The sequence below is a fragment of the Choloepus didactylus genome, chromosome 2, assembly GCF_015220235.1.
Source record: "Choloepus didactylus isolate mChoDid1 chromosome 2, mChoDid1.pri, whole genome shotgun sequence".
In the NCBI taxonomy this organism is placed as follows: domain Eukaryota; kingdom Metazoa; phylum Chordata; class Mammalia; order Pilosa; family Megalonychidae; genus Choloepus; species Choloepus didactylus.
Window position 1 is genome coordinate 234,140,229 of NC_051308.1, and position 25,047 is coordinate 234,165,275.

The following is a 25,047-nucleotide window of genomic DNA, read 5'->3' on the forward strand; positions in this document are numbered from 1 at the left end:
ATTTCATAATAACATAGGTTTAATCTCATCACTCAAAATTACAGAATAATTGAACATTATTTCTCTCACTTAAAATATTTTAGACACACATACACACACACACATATATATAGAACACAGAGACTGAGACAGATAAAAGCTAATCATTATTTAGGTTTCATTCTCCTGCTAAAACTGCTTAGCTTATATTACACTGCTATTTCTTTGTTTCACCTACCATTCCCGGGCGAGCTTCTTATAAGCCTTTTTAATATCTGCCTGATTGGCTGTTCGGCTGACCCCTAGGACTCTGTACGGGTCAAAATCCAACGCAGACAGAATTTGCAGGATCAGAATCAGAACTATCAAGAACTGCCAGGAAATGCTCAACTTTTTCACTTCCATTTCTCTTCCTTTCCAGAGCTGAAATGATTGAAGAGGCAGTTAAGTCTCAGTGGCAGAAACCTGGACAGTCTTGCTTTTTAGGTAAAGGCATAAGATATAGGGATGAAAAACAAAGCAAACATGAGATATTTTGCAGGAAAAGTGTCAAGTTGTTTGATCATATCTTTTAAATCAATCTCGCTATGATTTTTGAGTATCACAAAATAAGAACTACCATAGATGAGAAAGATGACCAATAAGAATAGTACATCTCCAGAATCCTTAGCTTAGAAAAGTTTTAGAAATGACCAAAAATGAATGAGATGAAGAAATAGTAAGTGGATGTGGGAAAATACAACAGGAAAATGATGGTGACTACATCTCGAGTACACTATTTCATTTATTCTGACAATAACAGCTTAAATTTTCTTTAAGACTATTCACTGAGCACATGCTAAGTAAACTTATGAAATCATAAGATTTGCCCCTTGCTAAACTACAAAAGGAGATAGTTGTGGCCTTCCCGGGCATTGAAGAAGTACAAATATTAAAGTGAAACACTTAAAAAAACAAACAAACATAACTCTAAGATTTAGCAAGCCCCAAATCCATTTTTTTCTCACCACACCCATTCAAACAGGAAAACTGGAGAAGCTGCTCTTTAATTTAATCACCAGCAATATGGTCATTATAAATGGAGATCTCAGAAGAGAAATGAAAATCTCAGATGAGAAATAAAAAATGATGAGAAAAAAAGTGTTTTTTTTTTTCTCATATAAAGTGGGACTAATGGCAAAGACTGTAGAGCAGACATAGTCTTAACGTGTTTTATGTTCCATCTCTGGTGAGTGCAGTGATTGAATTCATTGCAGGATTTGGAAATAATCCTGGGTGGTTAACGAAGAAGGTACTGCTGGTATTGCACCAGCATTTACATTCCAGGATTATGATCTTTGTGATACTATACAATGATTTTTCAAAGGCCATATCTATCTTGACTTCTCATAAATTATTAAAGTTTTAAGATTCAAGTCTCTAACGAGACACTCTACTTAAGAGGGTCAAAGCTGTCATACTCGGGGATTTTGACAAGTGGAAGTCTAATGCTGCCTGGGAGTCCTCACAAAATTGGCTAATGTGAAGATGAATCAGTTTACGAGTGCATGCGTGGTGAATAACATCCTAAGACAAACCAGTTTCCTCCTAGTCAAGGCAACTTATCTTGACCTACAGTGTTTCTGGAGCCTTACAGAGGGTTAGAAAACAAAGCGATGTGGCGACTGGGCTCTGGATCAGACTAGGGTTGGAATCCATCCTCCACCACTTCCTGACCTTGAGCAAGCTACTTATAAGCTTCAGTGTCCTTATTCATAAAATAGGGATAAATAGTACTACCTCGAAGGACTGTCATGGGGATTAAATGTACGTAAAGGATTTATTGAGTACCGGGTCAAAGAGTCAAGTGGCACTTAGTCATTATCATTATTTCTACCAAGCAGTACAATCACTTTATCAGTCTCCTCTCCAATTAGAGGGCCCAAGGGGCGTGGGACTATGAAGCTCAGCTTACAATCTCGAGCCTGACTGTACCGGCCTCAGGGCAGGAAACAACCTGCCCAACAGGTAGGCTGCCTGCCCTCGGGAAGCATCCCCTGTACCAGGCAGCAGCTCCCAGAAACACGCTCGGTGCGCTGCCTCGAGCTCCCGCCGGAGGTCGCAACCCTCCAGGAGGCCGCCCCCTCCCCCGCCGCCCCGCGAGAGCGCTGGGCCGGGCCCCGTCGGCTCCGGGTTCCCCCCCTCCAGGAACGAGAAAGAACTGACGGGAGATCCCTGGGCTTGCCGGCCCCGCCGCGTCCGCGGCTCCTCGCGTCACGCAGGGAGGGAGTTACCGGGAAAGGGCACCGGCCTAACTGGTTGAGGCGTCCGTGCACCAGTAAGTCTGCCGGGCTGGGAGCCTCCAATCCAGACCAGAGCTCGCTCGGGCCCGGGGAGGGGAAATAGGAGGGGACGAGCCGGAGGGGAGTCACGTGACCTTTAAAGGCCCAGCGCACAGAAGCCGTAGACAGAAAGGATCGAGGGCTTCGCGTCTACGAATGTGTTTTGACCCTTGCCACCTGCCGTTCGCGTGTGCTCCTGGTGCGGTTGCCATAGGGACGATGTGCGCGCTTCGACAGGAGCTAAAGGTATGGCCGTGACCAGAGAGGCCAAAACGTGCCTCCTAGCGAGGCGAAGTCGCGATGCATGATGGGACGCCAGAAAGACCTCCCCGATCCAGGGAGGCGTTTCCGCTCGAACTGGGAGGTGTCTCTCTTCTAGCAACGGTTGCTAAGGTGGGGAAGCAATCGCTGGTCCCTATTCCCTTTAACTCTATTCATAGAATCCTAGAGCGTCAGAGTTGTGAGGAACCTTGGGAATCCTTTCTATCCAACTCTTCTTTGTACTGATGGGGAGTCTTGAGGTCCAGGAGACGACAGGAACGGGTTGAAGGTCACACAGCCATTCAATGGAGTGCATAGACCTCGATTCCAGGACTCCTAATCCCACTTATCAAACAATGAGCTCCGCTCTAGAATGTGCCAGGCCCTGTGCTAAGCATGGGAAAGGGAAGGGCACAGGTGAATGAGGCAAATTTCTGAGGCATTGAGATCGGTTTCTTGGGGATCTAAAAGAGATTTCATATCCACGTGACCTGGTTTAATTTTTTCCTCCTTTGCCTTTATCACTATCAAACATACCATATCTCCCCTCCCCACCCCCCATTGCAATGCAAGCCCCTAAGAGTAAGGGTGTTTGTCTGTTTTTTCCACTTCTATATTCTTTCATGCCAGCACAGATCTTGGCACATCCAGGCCCTCAACAAATATTTGTTGAATAAACGAACCAATGGGGCTGGCTGAGGTTTGGCTGCTCAAGAGATCACTTTCTAAGATGGGCTCCTGGGTTTGAATCCTAACTGCCTCTGTCACTTACTACCCTGAACTTCACTCCCTAGAGCCTTAGGGTCCACATCTGTAAAATGGGGGAAAAGAAAACTTCTTGGCAGGATTGTAGTGAGGGATAAACAAATGCATGTAAGGAGCCCTCGGCTAACACAGTCGGTGGAACATAGCAAATACTCAGTAAATAGGAGCAGATATTTTTGAAGCTTGCTAATGAGCCATTCAAACTATGGGAGTTCAGAGGACGAGATTTCTGCCAGTTTTTCTTTTTGAAAGGCGCTAGGGTGGGAGGGAGGGAAGAGGGGATGAAGAGTGTGTGTGCAGGAGGCTTTGTTGAATGAAAACACGCGTGTTTGGAACAGTACACACGAGCCAAAGCAGCGAAATCTGGGCACGGGAGTGGGGGCGAAGGGACTTACAGTTTTAGGGGGCACAGGGGAGGGATATAGAAGGAAGCCATACATTGGAGGGTCTCTTATTAGCAGTGTGACCCCCCCTCCGAGTGTCTGTAAAGGCGGGGTCTTTGTGAATTCTAGCGAGGGGCCTGCGGCAGACCAGGAATGAGTGTCACGATCGCGAAGCGGTAGCCGCGCTTGGGAGGCGGGCCGGAGCCGGGAGGTGCCGCGGGGCGGGTGGTGGAGCGGCCGCTCGTCCTGGGGCGGGGCGGTGGCGCGAAGGCGGGACCAGGGCGGGGGTTTGCCGCGGAGGCGGAGCCGACTGGGCCCGGAGGTGGGGCGGGGGCGCTGCCACCCGGCGCCAAGCCGGGAAGGGCGTGGAGGAGGGGTCTGGGGTCCCGGCGGTGGGCGCGGAGGCAGTGGCGGGGTGGGGACAGCACCCGGTGGTCCGAACGGTGGCGCGGGGTCGGGGCGGGGAAAGGGCGTAAATAGAGGGCGGATCCCGTCCAGGGGTGGACGCGGCGACCGAGGCCCGGAAGTGGACAGAGGCGACCCGGGGGCCCGACCGTCTGCCCGCCATGGACGACGCGGACCGGCAGCTCCTGCGGCGGTGCCGGCTGCGGCTGGTCCGCGAGCTGCAGGTGACCGAGCTCTGGGACGCGCTGGTGAACCGCGGGCTCTTCACGCCGGACATGATCGAGGACATGCAGGTGCGCCCCCGCCCCCGCCCAGCGGTGCGCCCCGCTTCCCGTGCTGCCTGCAGACTTCCATGTCACAGGTGGGGACAGCGAGGCCGCGCGGAGGGGGCTGCCGAAGCCACCACATGGCCTACAGGCCGAGCTGGCAGAGGACCCACCGTCCCGCCCGCCCTCTCCTAACATGCCATCCATTATTCATCCTCCTTGTGTGGGAACGTTCCCCGTTTTCCTTCACTTGGAATCGAGCCCCCTGATGTAACTAGCATAACCAATCTCAAACACCTCTTTGAGTGTTTTGCTAAAGCGATTGCACGCCTTGCGCCACCAGTTTACGCTGTTTACCTGCTGCAGCGCTTTGCACTTCTTGCAAGGAAGGAGGCTTGTGTGTTTGTTTTTCCTCCTCTAGGAATGGGGGTTTAGGGCACCCACGTTGGCATCAGACTGCCTGGCAGCGTGTCCTCCAGCAGGTGGGGTAACCTCTTTGAACTTCAGTGGCAGAGGCTGTGAAATGGGGACATCAGTAGTAGTGTCCTGAGGACTAAAGAAGATAAAGAAAATGAGGGAACAGGATGCAAGTATTGGAGAGAAAAACAAAGTCAACATCTGAAGTTTTCTCTAGAAGCGAGTTCATGTCTGTTGTGTCACGTGGCCCTCCCATAGGCCTGGGAGGTAAGGAGGGCCCCGAGGTATTTCCCAGCACCAGACACAGCGGGAGTGAGTGGCTTGCTGGAGGCCCCTGGCCCTCCCCTCCCTGGTCCAGCGCCCTGTGGGTTGCCTTGCAGGCCAAGCCTCTGGTTTCTGAATTATCCAGGAGCTTGGCCTGACCTAGAGAAGAAGTCTTTAGTGGGAGAAGATATTCAGGTGTCACATAGGTAATTATCAATTAATAATAATAAAAACAAAAGAAGTTTTATGAGCACCTGCCGTGTGGCCTGCACTGAGGAGTGACAATGGTCCGAGAACTTGGTCCTTGCCTTCAGGCACGTCCACAGAGGTGGCCCGGGAGGCCCTTTCGGTGGGCACTGCAGAGGGCAGCTCTGTCATCCCGGCTCCGGCTGAGTGTGATCATACCAGAATGCTGATATGGTCTTGCCAGAACTTTCTCCTTTTTAAACAGAAGCTGGAAATCTTGATTTTAATGTCAAAAAATTATTTGGCAACAAATTCAGAACTTTTTAGAACCCCGTGTGGACCACAGGTTGCCATTTCGCCCCACCTGGCCTGGCTGATAAACATGCAGGCTTTGGAGCCAGATGGATCTGGGACCTCATCCTGGCTTTGCTGCCTATTATTAGCAAGTTGCAAAACCTTTCTGCGACTCAGTTTCCATCATCTGTAAAGTAGGGATAATTGTCCTTTAACCCCTTAAGGTTGTTGAGGGACCAGTAGTTGTTGAGGGAAATCTACTTGCAGAGAAGTAGTTTTGTGAGTGAGAATTATCCTCCCAGTGACACTGTAGGTTTGTGCTGTTCCATATAGAAGCCATTATCCTCATGTGGTTATTTAAACATAAACTTGATGTAATTAAAATAAAATAAAATAAAATAAAATAAAATAAAATAAAATTCAGTTCCTTAGTTGTGGTACCCTAAAGCTCAGCAGCCACACGAATGGCTGGCTCATGGCTACTCCATTGGATAGCTCAGATAGAGAACATTTCCATCATGGGAAGTTCTCTTGGACAGTGCTGCTATAGGTTGTTGGAGGACAAGGTGCTGTCTTCTTCCTCTGGATCCTGAGGAACCTGCCCAGTGCTGGGTCTCAAATGACAGGCAACAGACAACCAGCCTCTTCCTCCTGCGCTCACCCTGTTCCCGGTCTCAGCAGCCAGCCCAACCACTCTAATACCTGTGTTCTGGTTTGCTAATGCTGCCGGAATGCAAAACACCAGAGATGGATTGGCTTTTATAAAAGGGGGTTTATTTGGTTACACAGTTATAGTCTTAAGGCCATAAAATGTCCAAAGTAACACATCAGCAATCAGGTACCTTAGCTGGAGGATGGCCAGAGGTATCCAGAAAACCTCTGGTGGCTGGGAAGGCACATGGCTGGCATCTGCTCTGGAGTTCTGGTTCCAAATGGCTTTCTCCCAGGACATTCCTCTCTAGGCTGCAGTTCCTCAAAAATGTCACTCTTAGTTGCTCTTGGGGCATTTGTCCTCTCTTAGCTCTTCTGGAGCAAAAGCCTGCTTTCAATGGCCATCTTCAAACTGTCTCTCACTTGCATCTCCTCTCTTTCTAGCTCCTGTGTGTTCTTCAAAGTGTCCCTTTTGGCTGTAGCAAGCTCACTCCTTCTGTCTGAGCTTGTATAGTGCTGTAGTAAATTAATCAAGGCCTGTGCTGAATGGGTGGGGCCACACCTCTATGGAAACTGTACAATCAGAGTCATCACCCACAGTTGGGTGGGTCACATCTCCATGGAAACACTCAAAGAATTACAATCTAATCAACACTAATACGTCTGCCCACACAAGATTACATCAAAGATAATGGTGTTTTGGGGTACAAACTGGCAGAACCTGCCAACCTCCACCATTCCTCCTTCTCAGTCCACCCAACCAATGCCCAATCCTGCTGGTTTTCCCTGCTTGTTTCACTGATCCGTCCTCTCACTTCTCACCATTCCACTGACACCAGCTTTGCCACCTTTTGTTTGGACTGTGGCTCATTCCCTTCCATTGTCTACTTTGCCCCCAGGATGATTTTTCTAGAAGGCAAACGCCCTTCTTAAAACTCTTCAGTAGCTCCCTACAGCTCTCAGGACAAATTTCTTGGCATGACCATGCAAGGGCCTTGTTCCTCCCCACTACCACTACCCCACCCCCCTTACATTCCTCTGAATTTTCTGTCCATTTCCAAATGGTACCAGGGGCCTCAGCTAAGTTTTCCCCTCCTGGAGTCACCCCTGACCCCCCAAGGCTGAATTGAGTACCCCTGTACCTTCCCAGCTCCATGTGCTTTCCCTCCTGGCCCTTCTGTCATTGCTGTGTAATTGTTGATTTGTCTGTTTGTACCCCTAACTAGGGATTTGCTCCCTGAGGGCCAAGACTGGGCACTACTGTATTTTTGGCACTTAACAGAGTGCTGGGCACAGAGTAGATGCCTCCAAAATATTGGTCAAATTAGCAGATAAAGGCTGGCCAGTGGCACAGATTCAGTGCACCCGTAGGCTCAGATTTTGCCTGTGTGCCTGACTATTGAGACTTATACCAGAGAGGAAATGGGGGACAAGGAGAGTGTCTGGGTACTCAGTGCATGTTTTTCTTTCCAAACAGCGGGCAGGCTCTGGGTCTCGGCGGGATCAGGCCAGGCAGCTGGTCATCGATCTGGAGACCCGAGGGAGTCAGGCCCTTCTTTTGTTCATCTCCTGCCTGGAGGATACAGGCCAGGATGCGCTGGCTTCCCTCCTGAGCACACACAGCCAAGCAGGGCGGCGGGAACCGAAGGCTGTCAGACCCCTGCAGCTCGTGCCTGTGGTGCTGGGACCAGTGGGCCTCAAACTGGAGGAGCCCAGAGCCATGGCATGGGATCCATCAAAGCCAACCGTGGGAAACCTCACTCCAGTGGTGCTGGGGCCTGAGGAGCTGTGGCCATCTAAGCTCAGACCAGAGGACCTCAGACCAGAGGTGCCCGGGCTGGCAGACACTGGGGGATTTGGTGATGCCTGTGAGTATCGGGAGAGTGGTTGGTGAGTGGGTGTGGTGAGCTGCCACTGGGGAATGACTGTTGTTACTGCTGGGTGGGCTGAGATACACAAGTTAATTTTGGTGTTATCTTTCTGAGTACTCAGAGAGGATGGGTGGAATATTCTAGTAAGTCTTTGGGAGATTAATTTTGGCAGCCCTTCCTCTGAGATGCATGTGCAGATGCTTTGGATGTCCTAGGTTTTGATCATTGTTTCAAAATCAGGTTGGTTGTTTGGAATTTTCCTCTGGGTCTGGGTGGGCAGGAGGGAGTCCCCACCCCTCCCCTGGTGTCAGGCGTACATTCTGTTACCTCTATCCCCTACAACAACCCTGCAAGGCAGGTGTCATTAGATCTATCTGTTCTGGTTTGCTAATGCTGTCATTATGCAAAATACCAGAAATGGATCGGCTTTTATAAAGGTGGCTTATTTGGTTACACAGTTACAGTCTTAAGTTCATGAAATGTCCAAGGTAAGGCATCAATATCGGCTACCTTCACTGAAGTACGGCCAATGGCGTCTGGAAAACCTCTGTTAGGTGGGAAGGCACGTGGCTGGCATCTGCTCTGGAGTTCTGGTTTCAAAATGGCTTTCTCCTAGGATGTTCCTCTCTAGGCTGCAGCTCCTCTTCAAAATGTCACTCTCAATTGCTCTGAGGTCCTTCTGTCTTGAACTCCTTTATACAACTCCAGTGATCCAGTTAACACCCACCCTGAGTGGGCAGGGTAACACCTCCATGGAAATTGTCCAGTCAAACTTTTCACTCACAGTTGATTGAGTCACATCTCCATGGAAACACTCGATCAGAGAGTTCCAATCTAATCAACACTAGTACATCTGCCACCACAAGATTGCATCAAAGAACATGGCGTTTTGGGGGACATAATACAGCCAAACCAGCACACCATCCTTGTTGATGAAGAAACTAAAGCACAGGGAGATTAAATAGTTTGCCTAAGTTGAAAAGGCTGGTAAGTGATAGCACTGGGGTTTGACCCCTGGTTCAGGTGATGCCAGAGCCCATTCTCTTTTCTGTCCTTCCATGCTGACTCTCCGGTGCTGCAGTTTATCTTATGGTGTAGCATGCCTGCTTGTCCGAGCTGCTTGTGGATAAATGGATGTTAATGGATAAATGAATGAATGTGGAATTGGGGCTCTGATTATTTGGCTCACAGGGACTGTTGAGATGAAGTGAGATCCCCTATGTGAAAATGCTTTGCATATTCATGAGTGCCCCTAAGTGTGTGGGGGCACTGTTACTACGTAGGCTGGTGTTTACAAGGACAGTCAGGGATGCACATGTCCGTGACACAACGGAGGTAAAAAATGCTGGGGAAGAGCTCACTGGCTAGTCCCATGGGGTCTGCTTCACCAAGGATGTGGGAGCTCAGGTTTAGAGCAGGGAACTCAGGATATCTTAGATTTGTGGTACTCATATTTTCTTTTGAGACTTTTAAGAGACTTTTTCTATGGATATGCAACATATATGTGTGTGTATTTAATAAAAGAACTATACAATGCACCCAGTTTTTGCAACTTGCATTTTTAAAAAAATTGTTGTGGTATGACGTACATGTGGTAAAATGCATCAATCCCCAGAGTATAGTTGGATGATCTTTACCTATGTGTACACACAGGTACTTAACACCCGGATCATCAAGATATAGAATATTCCGGCATGCTTTAAGACTCTCATGTTTCTTCCTGGTTTAGACCCACTCCTCCCCCCACCCCGCTTCTCTGACCTCTATCACCATAGATCCCTGCTTTTCCTTGAATTTCAACATAAATGAAATCCTACGGCATCTACTCTTTTAAGCCTGGCTTCTTTCACTCATCATTTTATCTGTGAGATTCGTTTTAATGTTGTGCTTATTGGTAGTTCATTCTGTTTCATTGCTGGATAGTATTCTCTATTTGGAACAATCCACAGTTTATTTAACCATCCTGCTGATGGACATTTTGATTTTTTCGAGGTAGGGCTTCATCTCCACGGCAGCACGTAGGGATCTAACACTTCCTGTTTCACGGTTGCCTTGCACGTTGCACGTTGCATGTATGTGAATAGTGATAATACCAAGGGTTAATGTTCGTGAGAACTTACCATTTGCCAGGCACTGTTCAAAGTGCTTGCGTGAATGGTCTAATTTATTTTTCCCAGCTCCCGGGTGAGGTAGGTGCTACAGTTCCCCCATTTTACTGTTGAGCAAAGGGAGTCACAGATTGCAAAACTCAAAACGTGGCACTGCAAATGACACACTAGTGAGAAGGCATCCCCCCTCATCTGCTCTGCTGTGGAGCCCCACAGGCTCCTTGCACTGTATTTCATTATCCTGTTAATGGACCTTTGTGTTGTTTCTGCAGTGGCCTTGGTTGTGCATCAATCTCTGACTGCAGGATACGTTTCTAGAAATGAAATTACTGGGTTAAAGGGTAGAAGTTCCTTCTGATAGGTGCTATCAACTCGTACTTCAAAACCAACCATGAGTAGAGGTGCCTCTTTGCCCACACTCTTGTCAACAATGAGTATGAAAAGTTTCTCACCTTTTCCTATGAGATGGGGAAAAAGAAGAATCTGTTTTGGACTGCCCATTAAAGCAGAGAAACCTTGCTTTAATGATGAGGATGTAACGTTGCATTTGTTTGAGGGATAAGGGAAAAAGGCTGCCCTGAAATTGCTGGTGCACTTCACTCTCCTACTGTGAAAGGAGGCTGGTAAAATACAAAGCCCAGCTCTGGTTATCTCTGCCTCTGGGAAGTACAAATTTGAGTCATTTAGGGCAAGGGGTCTGGAATGAAGCTTGCTGATTTTTTCTAAGGTGTTTTATTTCCTGTTTGATGCGAACGTTTATTCCCAGGAGGATCGTAAATCTGAGAGGTAAATAATTGGCAACGATAAGATCACCTTCAATGGGTATATCACTTCACAGTGTGCACAGTGCTTTCTCAGGTCCTAGAACCACCCTGCGTGGTGTTAGGTGGGGCCTGCCCTCGGTAATTATACCCCATCCACAGGTAAGGAAGCTGGGCCCTGAGAGCCACCCAGTCACAAGGGAGGTTCCAGGGCAGGGCTGGGACTCGGGCCCAGGTCCTCCAGCTTTAGAGAGTGACTGTCCCGTCTACCACTGATGCTGCTGAACGACACCCTTTTAGGCCGTGGCCTTAGGCTCCTGGGTCCTGCATAGGAATGTTTCCCAAGAGTTCTGTCATCAAGTAGGTGTGGGAAAAGCTGGAATGAGCTTTAAAGGACTTCTCTGAGCCTTTAATAAGCCAATATGGGAAAGGGTGGTCGTCTAGATCAGTGGTTCTCAACCAGGGGTGATTTTGTCTCCCGGGGGACATTTGACAATGTCTAGAGACATTTTTGGTTGTCACAACTGGGGGTAAATGGGTGCAACTGGCTGGGGAAGCTGATAAACACCCTTCAACCCATAATCAGCCTCTACAACAAAAGAATTATCCAGCTCAAAATGCCAATAGTGCCAAGATGGAGAAACCCTGCTTTGAAGGATGAATGTCAGTGAATAATAATAGCTAAGCTAATTTTCATTGAGTATTTGCATGCTCCAGGCTCTGTTTTAGGTGCCTCACATGCATTAATTAACTGAGACCTCATCACCACCCAATGAAAAGATTGCTCCTGGTATCCCCATGATATCCATGGTGAGAACGGAGGCTTAGAGGCTCTGAGCAACCTGCCCCATGGCACGCAGCTGGGGGAGCTGGGATTTGAACCTGGGCACTCTGGCTCCAAAGTCCTGCCTCCCAAAGAACTCTTTCATTCTTTTTTCGTGTCTGTATACTTGTGCCATTTTATTCATTATTTCACTCAACAAATATTTAGTAAGTACCTGCTGAGTTCTAGGCATTGTGCTGGGTTCTGGGGATACAGCATTGAACAGAGATGCTCCATCCTTGCCTTCCTTTGTGGAGAAGTGGCCACTAAACCGGGCCTGCACAATTAGGTCTAAAGAGTGTGGTTAGTGCTACGAAGATAGTGCTTTGGGGGTACACCACATGGGGCATACACAGAGAGGATGGCTTTGTCTTTGGATTTTCAGGGGGAAAATACCCTTTTCTCCAAAACAGAATTAACTTTCTCGGTTTCAGACATGATGCCTGGGTGAAACCATTTGTCCCAGCCAGGACCTCAGAGCCCCAGTGAGGAAAGGGCTGGGGAAGCTGTAAGTCGCTTTCTCTGTCCATGTCTTACCAGGATTGGAACTTTCTAGAAAGTAGAGTTTGGCTTTCCCACCCCACCTGGCTTCCAGATCTCTTTACTCTGGAACTGGTGGCCGTGCTCACGTCCCATGACTACTGAGATTCGTCAGCTGTACTTCCTTCTCAGTGACTTCTGGACTCTCCGAGGGCATCTACTTTCCTTCCCTTGGGCAGCAGAGAGGATGTGCTTTCCCTGTTTGTGTCGGAGGCTGAGCATACGCCCAGTGACTCTCAGGCTATAAGACTGTTTCTTTTGCACAAACACTTAACTGTGCCTGTGTGTTGTCCCCCAGGAGGCAGTCATTTTGGGAGAAACTGTTCTCATGCATGAGGTACTTGGATGTGCAGTTCCCAGCATGCCATGCCCTATTTCCCTGCTCTTGTCCCTGCTGTGCCTCTGCCTGGGATGCCCTCCCTACCTCTTTCTATGGATCACCTTCCTGCTCCTCCTTCAAGACTCAGGTGAGGTGTCACCAACAGCTCCTCCTCTCGGTCCCTGGCCACCCTGGCCTCTCTTTGGGCCTCAACACCGTGCCATGTTGATTTGCTCCCTCCATGCCCCCCCCAACAGCTGTGAGCCCCTTGGGAACAGACATTTTGCTTTGTGACTCTTTAGTGCTAATTTGGGGAATGAATGAATTCCTCAGCAATGGTTAATGGTTGTATTTTTGGGGTGCAGTGGAATTTTGGAGTTCTCAGAATTAAGTCTGTGGACCAATAGGAGTCTTCTTTCTATTAGTAAAGCCATTTCTAGTTTGTAAAAATGGAAGGCGATGCTTTTCTGCTGTGGCTTTAAATCAGTGAGATAGTAGTTCCCAACAAGTGGTCCAGGCCCGCCCTAAGCAATGGATGGCCCCCTCATTGGAACTCAAGTACAGGCTCCAAGGTGACTTGGAGTTAGTCACTGGGTCCTCTTTGTTTAAAAAAGAAAAAAAAAGTCCAACCACCTCATAGGCTGGTGGCCAGTTGAGTTTTTGCCAACTGAAATGAAAACTTTTGACATCAAAGCAAAAACAACCATCTTTACTCATTTATTCATTCTGCAAATATTTCAGAGGACCTTCTCTTTGCTGGTCCCGTGGGTTCCACATACAGGGGCCGACTGCTCTCCTGGAGCTTTTCTAACTCTTTCTCATCTTGAATTTCATATACTATAAATGGAATCACACTCTATATATTCTTCTGTGTCTGACTTTTTCATCCACACCCTTGCGTATATCAGTAGCTCATTCATTTTAGGTTGTACATGCTTTCTGTTATTCAACAGTGTTATAGTTTGTTTATCCATTGTTCTGGTTTGCTAATGCTGCTGTTATGCAAAATATCAGAAATGGATTGCTTTTATAAAGGGGGTTTATTTGGTTACAAATTTATAGTCTGAAGGCCATGAGGGTGTCCAAGCTAAGGTGTCAACAATGGGTACCTTCACAGAAGAATGGCCACTGGTGTCTGGAACGTCTCTGTTGTCTGGGAAGGCACGTGGCTGGTATCTTCTTCCTTTGCTCCCAGGTTGTGTTTCAAAATGGATTTCTCCCAGGACATTTCTCTTTAGGCATTTGGGAGTATTGTCTTATTTCTCCCAGGCAAACTCTGAAGTAGCAAAATTCTACTTTCAATGGCCATCTTCAAAATGTCTCTCTCAGCTGCTCTGAGCTCCTTCTGTCTGAGCTCTTTCATAAGACTCCAGTGATTAAATCAAGACCCACCCTGAATGGGCTGGGTCCATATCTCCATGGGAATAATCCAGTCAAATGTTTTGCCCCACAGTTGATTGAGTCACATCTCCCTGGAAACAATCAAAGGATTCCAACTCAATCAACACTGATGTCTGCCCCCTCAAGATTGCATCAAAGAACATGGTGTTTGGGGGACATAATACATCCAAACCAGCACATCCATGAACTTGATAGTTGTTTGGGTTGTTTACAGTTTTGGGCATTGCAGATAAGGCTTCATTCTTGGCCACACCTTTATGTGTCCATATGCACTAATTTCTCTTGACTATCTACCTGGGAGTGGAATTGCCAGTCAGAGGATAGGTATATGTTTCACTTCATCAGAAACTTCTAAACAGTTCTCCAAGGTGGCTCTACCGCTTGACTTTCCCACAGCAGTGCCTGAGGGTTCTGAGCTCCTGCTTCTCTCTATTTTTGTGGGGATTTTCCTAACAGAGTCCATCTCTCCGCTGCTGGGCTCTGGCATTCATGTTCTCCTTCTTTTTCTCTCTCTCCAGGTGCTCAGGAGAGGTTGAGGGGCAACTCCGATTTGGTGAGTCTTCGTGTGAGTTGGGGCCAGCTGCTCTGGCTTTGGGCCCTCGTGCTGTCCCTTCCCAGGGCATCCGGCCCACCAGCCCGGCTGTAAAGTCAGGGCCCAGTCCAGCCCCACCCCCCTGGCTCCTGACCTCGGGCACAGCACTTGCCAGAGCAGACCGCCCAGCCCTGCTCTTTCCTTGGCCAGAGTAGGCATCAGAATCGGCCAGGTCACTCCTTCCTTTGTTCACAAATGTTGATTTGGTGACTTTTGTGCGCCAGCCTTGGGCTGTGGACTGGGACGCCTAGTAAATAGACCACACATGCTTCTAGCCTTGTGGAGCTGTCATTCTGGTAGGGGAGAGGCAAGTTAAACAAATGGACAGTGGTAAGCACTGCAAACAAAAAGTGCAGGCAGCCACGTGAGAGAGCCCCCAAGGGGAGACCAATCGGTCCTGCTCTCTGCGGCTGGGCCTGGGTATACTACAGAGCTGACCTCATGATCCTCAGGCACCCCCCTGGTTAAGAACTACTGGACTGAATAATCTCTAAGGTCCTTTTGGGATGAATATTTATGGGCACTGGATTTCTAAGCTAGCAGCTCGCATCCCTGAATATTGAGGCGAGAGCTAAACGTCTCCCCAAAGTGTAGTGATTTGCAAGTTCCACCCATAGCGTTTACACCTGTCTGTTTTGCAGTCTGTTCTCTTCTGCCCTGTAGCACTAGGTGTAGACCCTGCTCCTCCTACAGTGGGAGGGCAGACCCCATTTGTGTCCCGGTTTTCCAGACTGTTCACCATGTGGGTAAAAGCCAGGTGGTTGCCTTCTCTTCAGGGGTGCAGTGCGATCCTGGGTTTATGTTGGTCCCTGTGCTTGGGCAGGCCTACAAGCTGAACTCGGACCCTTGTGGCCACTGCCTCATTATCAACAATGTGAACTTCAGCCGCGAGTCGAGGCTCCGCACCCGCACAGGCTCTAATATCGACTGTGAGAAGTTGCAGCGCCGCTTCCGCCTGCTGCATTTTGTGGTGGAAGTGAGGGTCGACCTGACTGCAAAGGTATGTCACTGGCCAGGTAGAGAGAACAGGGGCTGGGGGTGTGGTGTGCAGCGCTCTGTGAGAGACCCCGAAGGCAAGCTGAGTCCCCAAGCTGAGCCTGTCTGTCTGCAGACGGCCAAGGGTTTCCCAGTCCAAGCTTCAGACTCACGCAGACCTGGGTTTGAGGACTGGCCCTAGTGGCTAGTTGCTGGGTGCCTCAATTTCCCCATCTAGAAAGCAGATAGGACTGCTGTGAGCATTAAATGGACAGTGCCCAGGGCAGCACCTGCTCTCCGCAAACAGTAGCTGTTATGACCATTATGATGGCCGTTACTACAGCAGGTGTTTCCTGGGAGCAGCGAGCAGGGCCCCTTTTATCCCCAGAAGGGCCGGGGCGGGGGGCCTGGTCCATCAGCCCTTCTGGCTTGACTACAGCCTTCTCTTGTAGGAAATGGTCCAGGCTTTGATGGAGCTGGCGCGGCGGGACCATGGCTCTCTGGACTGCTGTGTGGTGGTCATCCTCTCTCACGGCTGTCAGGTAGGAGGCTGCCCCCGCTCGGCTTCAGCTCGTCGGGCAGGTTCAGGGTCAAAGAGCCGAGAGGCTGTGTGGGAACCCTGTCCTGTCTGAAATACCTCGGCTTGGCTGGGAAGAGCCGCGGCGCCCCGTCCGTCTCCTGCTGTTTGTTTGGGAGCCATCTGGTCCACTGAGGAGTTGGATGTGCCTTCCTGGGTGGGGCGGTATTCCTGGGAGAAGCCATCTGGTAGAGGGGAGGAGACGAGTGCTCCCGAAGCGCCTACCCCCGGATTTTGTTGAGAGTTGGGAAGCACACGGAGTTCTCAGCTCCTGCCCTCAGCCAGCTCGTCCTTGTGCCAGGCCCTTTGCAGCTGGGCAGGACTTAGGACACTGAGGTCCACTGTGGACTCGGCCTCTAAGGGTCATTGTAGCCAAGCTCTTGCCCCTTCTTGGGCCTCACTTTCCTCATTTTCAAGTTGAGGAATTAGACGGCACAGAAGTCACAGACTGGGGCCTGTATTCTCCCTGTGTCTGTGTAGTGTTTTCAAAACTGGCAAATTTCTCACCAAAATCAGAATTTCTGGCTTCTCTTGAAAAAGAGAACTAGGCCAACATCCTCACAGAATGAAATTCTGGCCTGCAGCTGAGCTGTGGCAGCTCCTTTGGTCCTTTCTCCCCCAGTGTGGCTCCTGGGCCTCAGCCCTGGGCAGCCATCCTGTCCTCCAGAAGCTTGTGAGAAATGCAGGCTCTCAGGCCCTACCCTGAACCTCCTCCTTCAGAACCTGCACTTCAACAAGATCCTCAGGAGATTAGCGCACACGTTCAAGTTTGAGAACTGACCTAGAGCCGTAGGTCTCAAAGTTTAGCAGCACCAGAGGCACCTGGGGAGCTTGGTAAAGCACAGATTGCTGGTCCCCACTACCAGTTGCTGATTCAGAAGTGCTGGGGTGGGGCCCAAGAATGTGCATTTCATCCAGGTTCTCCAGTGAGGCTGATGCTGGTCCAGGGACCACACTTTGAGAACTGCTCCCCTAGAGGAAGCTGGCTGGACTCTCCAGTTAGGCTCTCTGTCCCCTGCAGCACATGAGTTTGAGTCCCCGTTCCACTTTGCTAATGCTGCTGTTATGCAAAATACTAGAAATGATTGGCTTTTGTAAAGAGGATTTATTTGGTTACAAATTTACAATTATGAGGCCATAAAAATGTCCAAATCAACAAGAGGATACTTTCAATTGAAGAACAGCCGATAGTGTCCGGAACACCTCTGTCAGCTGAGAAGGCATGTGGCTGGCGTCTGCTTGTCCTTTGCTCCTGGGTTGTGTTTCAAAGTGGCTTTCTCCAAAATGTCTCTGGGCTTGTCTCCCTTAGCTTCTTTAGCTCCTGTGCATCTAAGTGTCTGGGTTCCTCTCCTAGCTTCTCCGGAGCAAACTCTGGGCTAGCATCTCCAAATGTCTCCAAGCATCTCTCAGCATCTCTCAGCAGCTCCAACCATCTCCAAGTGTCAGCAAGCATCCGGGCCTGTGTCAGCTCTTAGCTTCTCTCTTAAACACTCCAGTGAACTAATCAAGACCTACCTTGAATGGAAATATTTCAATCAGAGGTTCTACCCTAGTCAACAGACTAATCAGTCTGCCCCCACAGTATTGCATTAAAGAGCATGGCTTTTCTGGGGGACATAATATATCCAAACTGGCACAGTCCCCTCAGAAGATGCTGACTAGGGCCCTTCCAGAACCAACCTGCTCTACTAAGTCAGACCCGGGCTCCCCACTAGGACCTTCTGAATGGTTGGCCTCCACAAAGCCCCAGAAGGCTGTAGGTTTCCTGCCCCACCTTCTTGGTTTTGTAACCGGGGTTCTTGCTCTCCTAGGCCAGCCACCTGCAGTTCCCAGGGGCCGTCTATGGCACAGATGGACGTCCACTTCCCGTTGAGAGAATCGTGAATATCTTCACTGGGACCAGCTGCCCCAGCTTGGGCGGGAAGCCCAAGCTCTTCTTCATCCAGGCCTGTGGTGGGGGTAAGCAGCTCCTTCGCCTCCTTGGAGGCAAAGCTGGTGGGGAAGGAGCTGGCTTCCTCCTCCATCCAGCCCCTCATCGTGTTCATGGGGTCTCTCCGGGCAGAGGGGTCCTAGATACTGTTGTCTGTATGTCTTCACCTTGTCGTGGCTGAAGCAGGCCTCAGCCTTGGCTGCTCTTTGGAGGTCGATGGTCTTCCATTGATGGGGCAGAAGCAGCACAGGCTCGTTGCACGTTGGCAAATTCAACTCTAGAAACTTGGCAAAAACAAACAAACAAAGCAGAGGCGACAGAGAAAAAAGTCTTTTTATTTTCCTTATCATCGCATTCCCTTGACCTCCTGACTCCCCAACCCCCTATCACCTCTACTGCCCCAGAGAAAGAGAGGCCATGGCTGAACTACAATGAGAAACTGAAGAATTTAATTATGGGCATTTGAATTCCCCAGGGCCCAGGTCCTGGTGGTTTGAGGAATTTTTAAGGATTATTTGCAGTTCTGTCATATGCTCTGACTTTAAACCTACTCCCTACTTCATGTTACCTGATTTTCTTATTAAAAAAAGGGGAAGGGGGGCATCGAGAGTTTCCTGGATGGTGGGACATGATGGCAGAAGCAGAGATCACTTGGAATTCTGTCCCTGGGAGTTTTCCTGGCCCTGGACTCTCCAGGAGCCAGGGTGTCTGAATGGTGTATCAGGGCAGTGTTTCTTGCCCCTTGGCCTAATCTGCCAGAGGGGTGGGCAATGTTGTATCCCAGAGCTGCCCAAGGGGAGGGCCGTACACACCCATCAGCCTCTTCCCAGCGGAAGGTCTAAGCCCTCCCCATCGCCCCCCAACAGCCTGGCACATGCAGCATACTTCTACGTGTGTTCTGCTGTCCCATACTATTCCATCTTTGTAGGGGGTGGGGCTGCCTAGGAGAATGAGCTCTAGCCATGGGATTCATCCAGTAACTGTTTATTGAGCACTTGCTTATATACCAGGCTGTGTGCCAGGTGCTGGGCTACGGTGGTGGACAGACCTCTCCTGGAGTTTATAGTTTGGTTGGAGCTGTATTATGTCACTGTCATGACCCATGCGCAAGACTTAGCCATGAGACAGAACACTGGATCCACTTACTTTGCACACAACCTTGGGCAAGAAGTCTCGGTAAATGGGGGCAATAAGAGAACCCACCTGATAAGTGCTGTGATGACTAAAATCTATGCATGAATTAGTGCATGTAAAGCACTTAGCACAGTGCCAGGTTCATCTTAATAACTGAAAACCCAGTCTCACCCCCCTCTACCCCCATCTTCCTGAGGCAAAGGACTGCCACTGTGGGGCACAGCACCTGGGACTGTGAGGAAACACTCTTTCCTAGGGAAAATTTGGGTCTGTGTAAATGGGGGAGTTCCTAGGGCCTCATGAATAGGACAGAACATGTGGAGAAAAGGCTGGGGAGAACTCTATGCTTTTTGCCTTGGGCTGTTCTCTAAACTCATTGTTAGGATGGCTAAGATCTGAAGGAGAGCGCTTGTACAGGCCAATCTGCAAAGACTGGGAGCAGTGTCTCCTTCCTTCCTTCCTTCCCTCCCTCCCTCCCTCCCTTCCTTCCTTTCCTCTTCCTTTTCTTTTCTTTTTCTGTTAGCTCCTGGCATTCAAGGAAATCTGTGTCATAACAATAGCTCGATACAAGCTTAAGTTACAGATGCCTCAGTGTCTAAACTCCAGTAGTAACACATTATTAAAATATCAAAATTTCCTGGTTGCAACAAAAGATTACAAAACATACAAAGAAACATGAAATGATGGCTCATAAAAAGGAGCAGAATCAAGCATTAGAAACCATCAATGAGGAAAAACAGACCTTGGACATATCAGACAGACTTTAAAAAATGGTCCTAAATATGCTTAAAGAGCTTAAGGAAAATGTGGACAAAAGAAATCAGGAACACAATAGATGAAAACAAAGAGAATATCAATACAGAGATAGAAATCATGAAAAGTAGCCAAACAGAGCTAAAGGCACAGGAACAGAAATAAACCCTTTGGACTCCTTGGCGGGGCCTACACGACCCTTGGCAATTTGGGCCCTGCCACTTTGCCTTCCTAGCCAGCATGCTGTGCCTCATCCCAGCACTGCACACCCTTCCCAGGATGTCAAGGCCCTGGCTTGCCCCTCAGCCTTTCTTCATGCCATTCCTCTCCCTTGTACCCCCCGCTAACTCTCAATTCTCCATCCTTCTGGTCACAACTTACTGTCACCTCCTCCAGGAAGTCTTCCCTAAATGCAAGGTTGGGGCTAGCTGAGCCTTGCAGTCGTTGCAGTCCCTGCTTTTCCCCTCCCATAGCACTTTCTCCTTGAACTGAGGTGGCCTCATCACAGTCAGCTCTCTGAGTTGGGGCCGAGCCTGTCTGCCCCACAGCCGGGTCCCCAGCTCAGAGCTTGGCACGGAACTCACAGTGTGCTGGCATGTTATGTGGATTCTAATAATTTGAAATTGAAATCTAACCATAGATAAACATATAAACTATGAGAAAAACTTGAAATAATGTAGACTCCCCTGATCTCAGTCTGACAGACGGAGGCTCTGGGCCTCGTGTTTTACGCCATTGCCACATGGTGGCGCCACTGCAGCTGGAGCACAAACAGACGGAAATGTCCGTATTCTCCGACCACGTCCAGTGGCGCTTCCTCTCCTTTACAAGCATCGGAATTGCTGCCCTGGGTTTTGAAGACTCTTGTGTTGCTCTTTTAAAATTCACTGTTGTTATAATTTAAAACAATTAAAAAAAAACACAACCCTTTAACATGTCATCCACCCCTCCATTAAAAGATCACATGAGCACCAGGGCTGAAAAACGTGCCTCAGTCTGTATCTTTGGTGTAGAGAAATGTCAGCATGATTCCACGCCACAGCCAAAGCTGAGTGGCCACCACGATTAGGGCAAGCTGTCAGTTTGGGGGCACCCATCTTCAGAAAACTGGAGATCGTGCTGAGAAGGCAGAAACCTTCAGTGGCTGCAGGAGTTGTGGATTTTATGCATTGAGGGAACGTATCTTCCTTCTGCTTGATATTTATTCTTATGGGAAAATGAGACTTGCCGTAAGAGAGCTTTGAATTGATGAGACTCTTTAGGAATGAAACTCTGCATCAGATGCACAGGTCAGTAGCCTAAGCCTTTGCATCCTATTGTAGAATGAGGACTGGAACATGAATGGGGACACAGCTAGTGTCCCGTGGGTCCTGGTTCCCCAGGGCTGGCAGAGCAAATTACCACAAATTGGGTGGCCAGAAACAACCGAAATTTGTTGTCTCACAGTTTCAGGAGTCTGGGAGTCTGAAGTAAAGGTGCTGGCAGAGCTGTGCTCCCTCAGAAACCCAGAGGGGAGCACCCTTCCTTGTCTGTTCTAACTTCTAGTGTTTGCTGGCAAAATCCTTGTCATTCCTTGATTTGTAGATGCATCCCTCCTTCCTCCACCACCATCTTTACATGGCCCTCTCTCGTGTCTGCCTGTCCCTTCACAGTCATATTGGATTAGCCCCCTCCCCCCCACATTCCAGTACGGCCTCATTTTAACTAGTTCCATTCACAGTGACCCTGTTTCCAAATAAAGTCACAGTGTAAGACACTGGGAGTTAGGACTTCAACATATCTTTTTTGTGGGGCACAATTCAACCCATAATTCCCCGTCTGACCCACTGTTTCTCTTTGATCCCTCTCTGATCCCGCAACTCCTTCTTTTTTCACAGGCATCTCTGTCCACCCCGGTGTCCTTAGGCCACTCTTGTGGCATCTCCCATTTAGAGTCCTTCCCCCTGCTGCTCCAGGTGGACACTGCGTAACCTCACACTCACATCTCAGGACTCTCTTCCCTGTTCCACTTCAAGTTGTTTCCCAGAACTTAGGGCAGATTCCAGAATTTCTACCAAGAAAACACAGAAGGGGTAAACTGAGACAGCTGTAGAGCAGTAAAGCTTCCACTGATCTAAGAGGGGCCCAATTACAGGTTGGGGGCTTCCACGGGAGGCAACAGAAAAATATGGGGCAGAATCCTGGTCCCCTGCACGTTAGCTGCGAGAAAGCAAACACTACCAACAGTTTCAGAGCTTCCTATGGGTGAGAGGTCAATAGATGTTGGCTACTTTTACTTTTGTGGGTTTCCAGAACTCTCTCTGTTCCCTTGCAGATGGGCCCTGAGCATCCCTGGGTGAACTGTGACTTCCCTCTGTCTGGCTTTTTCCCTCTATAGATCCAGCCACGAAACCTGCCCACCCTCTGTCCGGCCACTTTCCAGAGTGGCCGCTGGTCCCCCACAGTGAGCTCTCCCATGGAGGGACACACCCTGGCAGAGCTCCCTGCAGCGTCACCAGCCTGATGGCCTTGTGGCTGGGCTCTGTGCCCCATGTCCTGCCCTGACCTGTTTTCCAGGCTTGCCTCTGCTTTTGGGGAATCTGGATTTTAAAACCAAGAGACAAAAAAAAATATGACGACTTAGAAAAACTCATCCAGAATCCTGTGAGCCTTCTTGCCTCTTACCTTTGGATTCCAGCCCATGGGCACAGTCTACTTTTCTCATCTAACAATTTTCCTTTGGCACTTTCCCACATCTCTGCAATCTTCATAATCATTAGCTCAAGTGGCTTTATAACCTTGCATCTTAGTGATATGCAATAACTTACTAAACCATTTTTCTAATGCTGGCCATTTAGCAATATTCAATTATTGGCTAACACGACCACAGATGTCTTTTATACATAGAGCTTTTGGCTCCAATTGAATTATTTCTTTAGGGTAAGTTACCAGGAGTGGAATTACTGGGTCAGAAGCTATGAACAACTCCAAGAATGCTCTTGTGACTTCCTGGATTCCATAAAAGGATTTGATACAGCCTAAGAAATACAAATAATATAGTGGGACAAAATGAAGAGGGAGGAAACCTGAGGAAAGAAGAAAATAAAGTTGTTTGGTAGCCAGAAATGCATCCTGTGACTGTGTTTTTGCAGAGGTGGCCGGCCAACTTGGTTTTGAGCTTCCCAGTATCGGTGGCAAAATAAGATCATACATGAGATCCATAATGTCCATAAGACAGAAGTCAGGTGTTTCAGGAGAAATAGACTTTCCTGGTACCACATCCTAAAAGACATTTCTCTCCTCAGTTGTCATTGAGAGGATATACTGTGTGAGATGGTGGACAATTTCCTCAACTATATTCCTACAAAAAAAAAGAGAGAGGCATTTTATATGGCTGTTTTTTATGCAAGTCCCAATGTAAATGGAGGGCACAAGTTTTGTCAGTTTGGGCTTTTAGCTCCTAAGGCAGAAAGATCCCATCTTCTCCTTATCTCATGTCTTCCCTCAGTGCCTGTGTTGGTCTGTGTGTGTGCGCGTATCTAAGTGTGTGTCCACCATTTGTGTCATAAACCATGACTGGAGAGAAGGCTTTGTTTAAACCTGTGTAAAATCCTCGTTATGCCACAATAGGGGAATAGAGCACACTTAGTTGAACCTTCCATGTGTTAATAATGAGATCAAAACAAATACGAAAAAGACTGGAGGGAGATGCATCAAATTCTTTGCCATGGTTGTCTTTGGGGATCGTGAAGGTGGCTGGGCTTTGTTTTGGATCATTCTGTTGAGATTTAATGTGTAGTGGGAAAGGAACTATAAATGAGGGTAGAAAAGGAAGCAACTGCAAAATGACCAGTGTAGATATTATGGATAAACTCTTAAGACCCAAAGTAGTTCACGCTTATTAAACACAAACTAATCAAAGACTTCAGAGGTATTTAAGGGTGAAAAGTAAAAGTCCTCTGTCCACCACCACCCCCTGTCCTGGTCCTTAGAGGTAGCCACTGTAACAGTGGTTTCCTTCCAGACTTCTCTTTCTTTCTTTCCTCCCCATTGCCTTCTTCTCTCCCTCCCATCCATCCATTCATCCATCGTTCCATCCATCCATCTCTGTCTGTGTATCACTATCATCTCTCAATCTAAATATATGTCAAATGGATCATACTTTATATACTGTTCTGTAATTTGTTTTTAAAGCCATTTAAAAATTTCTGCATTGTTCTTTTTCTCCCCCTAATTTTATTTAATGAACATGAAATACTTTCATCATAGAAATAAGTAAAGCTTCTGTCAAACACTGAAACTCTGGTTCCAGAGGGAATCAGGCCGTCTCAGGCTGGGGGCAGGATGGCTGGCGCCAGGAGGCAAGGAAAGGAGCTCAGGTGTGTGTGCTCCGGTGACAAGCTGGTGTTTGTTTCTGCTTCCTGCAGAGCAGAAAGACCATGGGTTTGAGGTGGCCTCCACTACCTCCAAGGACAGGGCTTCTGGGGGTAACCCCGAGCCAGATGCCAGCCCGTTCCAGGAAGTCCGGGGGAGCTTTGACCAGCCAGACGCCGTGTCCAGTTTGCCCACACCCAGTGACATCTTGGTGTCCTACTCCACCTTCCCAGGTGAGCAACGGGGTGAGCCTGGTCCTCCCCTCCATGCCCCAGAGACAGCTGTGTTGTGTGAAAGAAAAGACCTGGGGTCTAGCCCTGGTCTGCCTCTTGCCACTGTGTGACCCGGAGAGGCCCTCTCCAAACCCCAGCCAAGGGCGAGGCAGGTAAAGCACCTGGGTTGCAAAATTTGAGGAGGTACTTGCTCTTGGGGTTGTGTGTCCCTCTGGCCTCACCCTTGTCCTGGCCTTGCCGCAGCCCTCTCGGCTTAAAAATGGGATTGTAAGAGTACCTCAGGGGCTGTTGTGGGGATTAGACAAGGTAACGGGCCCATCACTGAGCACGACACCTGGCACCTGGTTGGCACCACGGAAGTTAGCTTCCTTCCTTCTTATCCCTTGGGTGAGACACTCCACTTCTCCGGGACTTGTTGGGAAAATGGGAACCATAACCAAAGTCACCAGGTAGCTGTGGGGATGAAGTCAGACCTCACGGGGACA

General features: G+C 48.8%; 2 protein-coding genes across 9 annotated transcripts in view; one reads left to right on the forward strand and one right to left on the reverse strand.

Annotated features, from left to right (window-relative positions):
- DNAJC16 (DnaJ heat shock protein family (Hsp40) member C16) overlaps positions 1–2,527 on the reverse strand; it is a 37,979-nt gene extending 35,452 nt beyond the window's left edge. The window contains exons 1-2 of one of the 4 annotated variants that reach the window (XM_037828447.1): positions 2,478–2,527; positions 218–402 (exon numbers count right to left, since the gene is read on the reverse strand). In XM_037828447.1, coding sequence (XP_037684375.1) covers positions 218–384 — 167 coding nt within the window. In that variant the 5' untranslated portion in view covers positions 385–402; positions 2,478–2,527. Of the gene's footprint in view, positions 1–217; positions 458–2,252; positions 2,455–2,477 lie in introns of those variants that run through there. The other 3 variants (XM_037828444.1, XM_037828446.1, XM_037828445.1) reach the window with 3 other exon arrangements.
- The window catches only part of CASP9 (caspase 9), a 28,617-nt gene continuing 5,849 nt past the window's right edge, over positions 2,280–25,047 (forward strand). For 2 of the 5 annotated variants that reach the window (XM_037828454.1, XM_037828453.1), the window contains exons 1-7: positions 4,171–4,407; positions 7,670–8,060; positions 14,534–14,568; positions 15,431–15,607; positions 16,035–16,124; positions 17,971–18,118; positions 24,383–24,562. In XM_037828454.1, the coding sequence (XP_037684382.1) occupies positions 4,276–4,407; positions 7,670–8,060; positions 14,534–14,568; positions 15,431–15,607; positions 16,035–16,124; positions 17,971–18,118; positions 24,383–24,562 (1,153 nt within the window). In that variant the 5' untranslated portion in view covers positions 4,171–4,275. Of the gene's footprint in view, positions 2,297–4,170; positions 4,408–7,669; positions 8,061–14,533; positions 14,569–15,430; positions 15,608–16,034; positions 16,125–17,970; positions 18,119–24,382; positions 24,563–25,047 lie in introns of those variants that run through there. The other 3 variants (XM_037828452.1, XM_037828455.1, XM_037828451.1) reach the window with 2 other exon arrangements.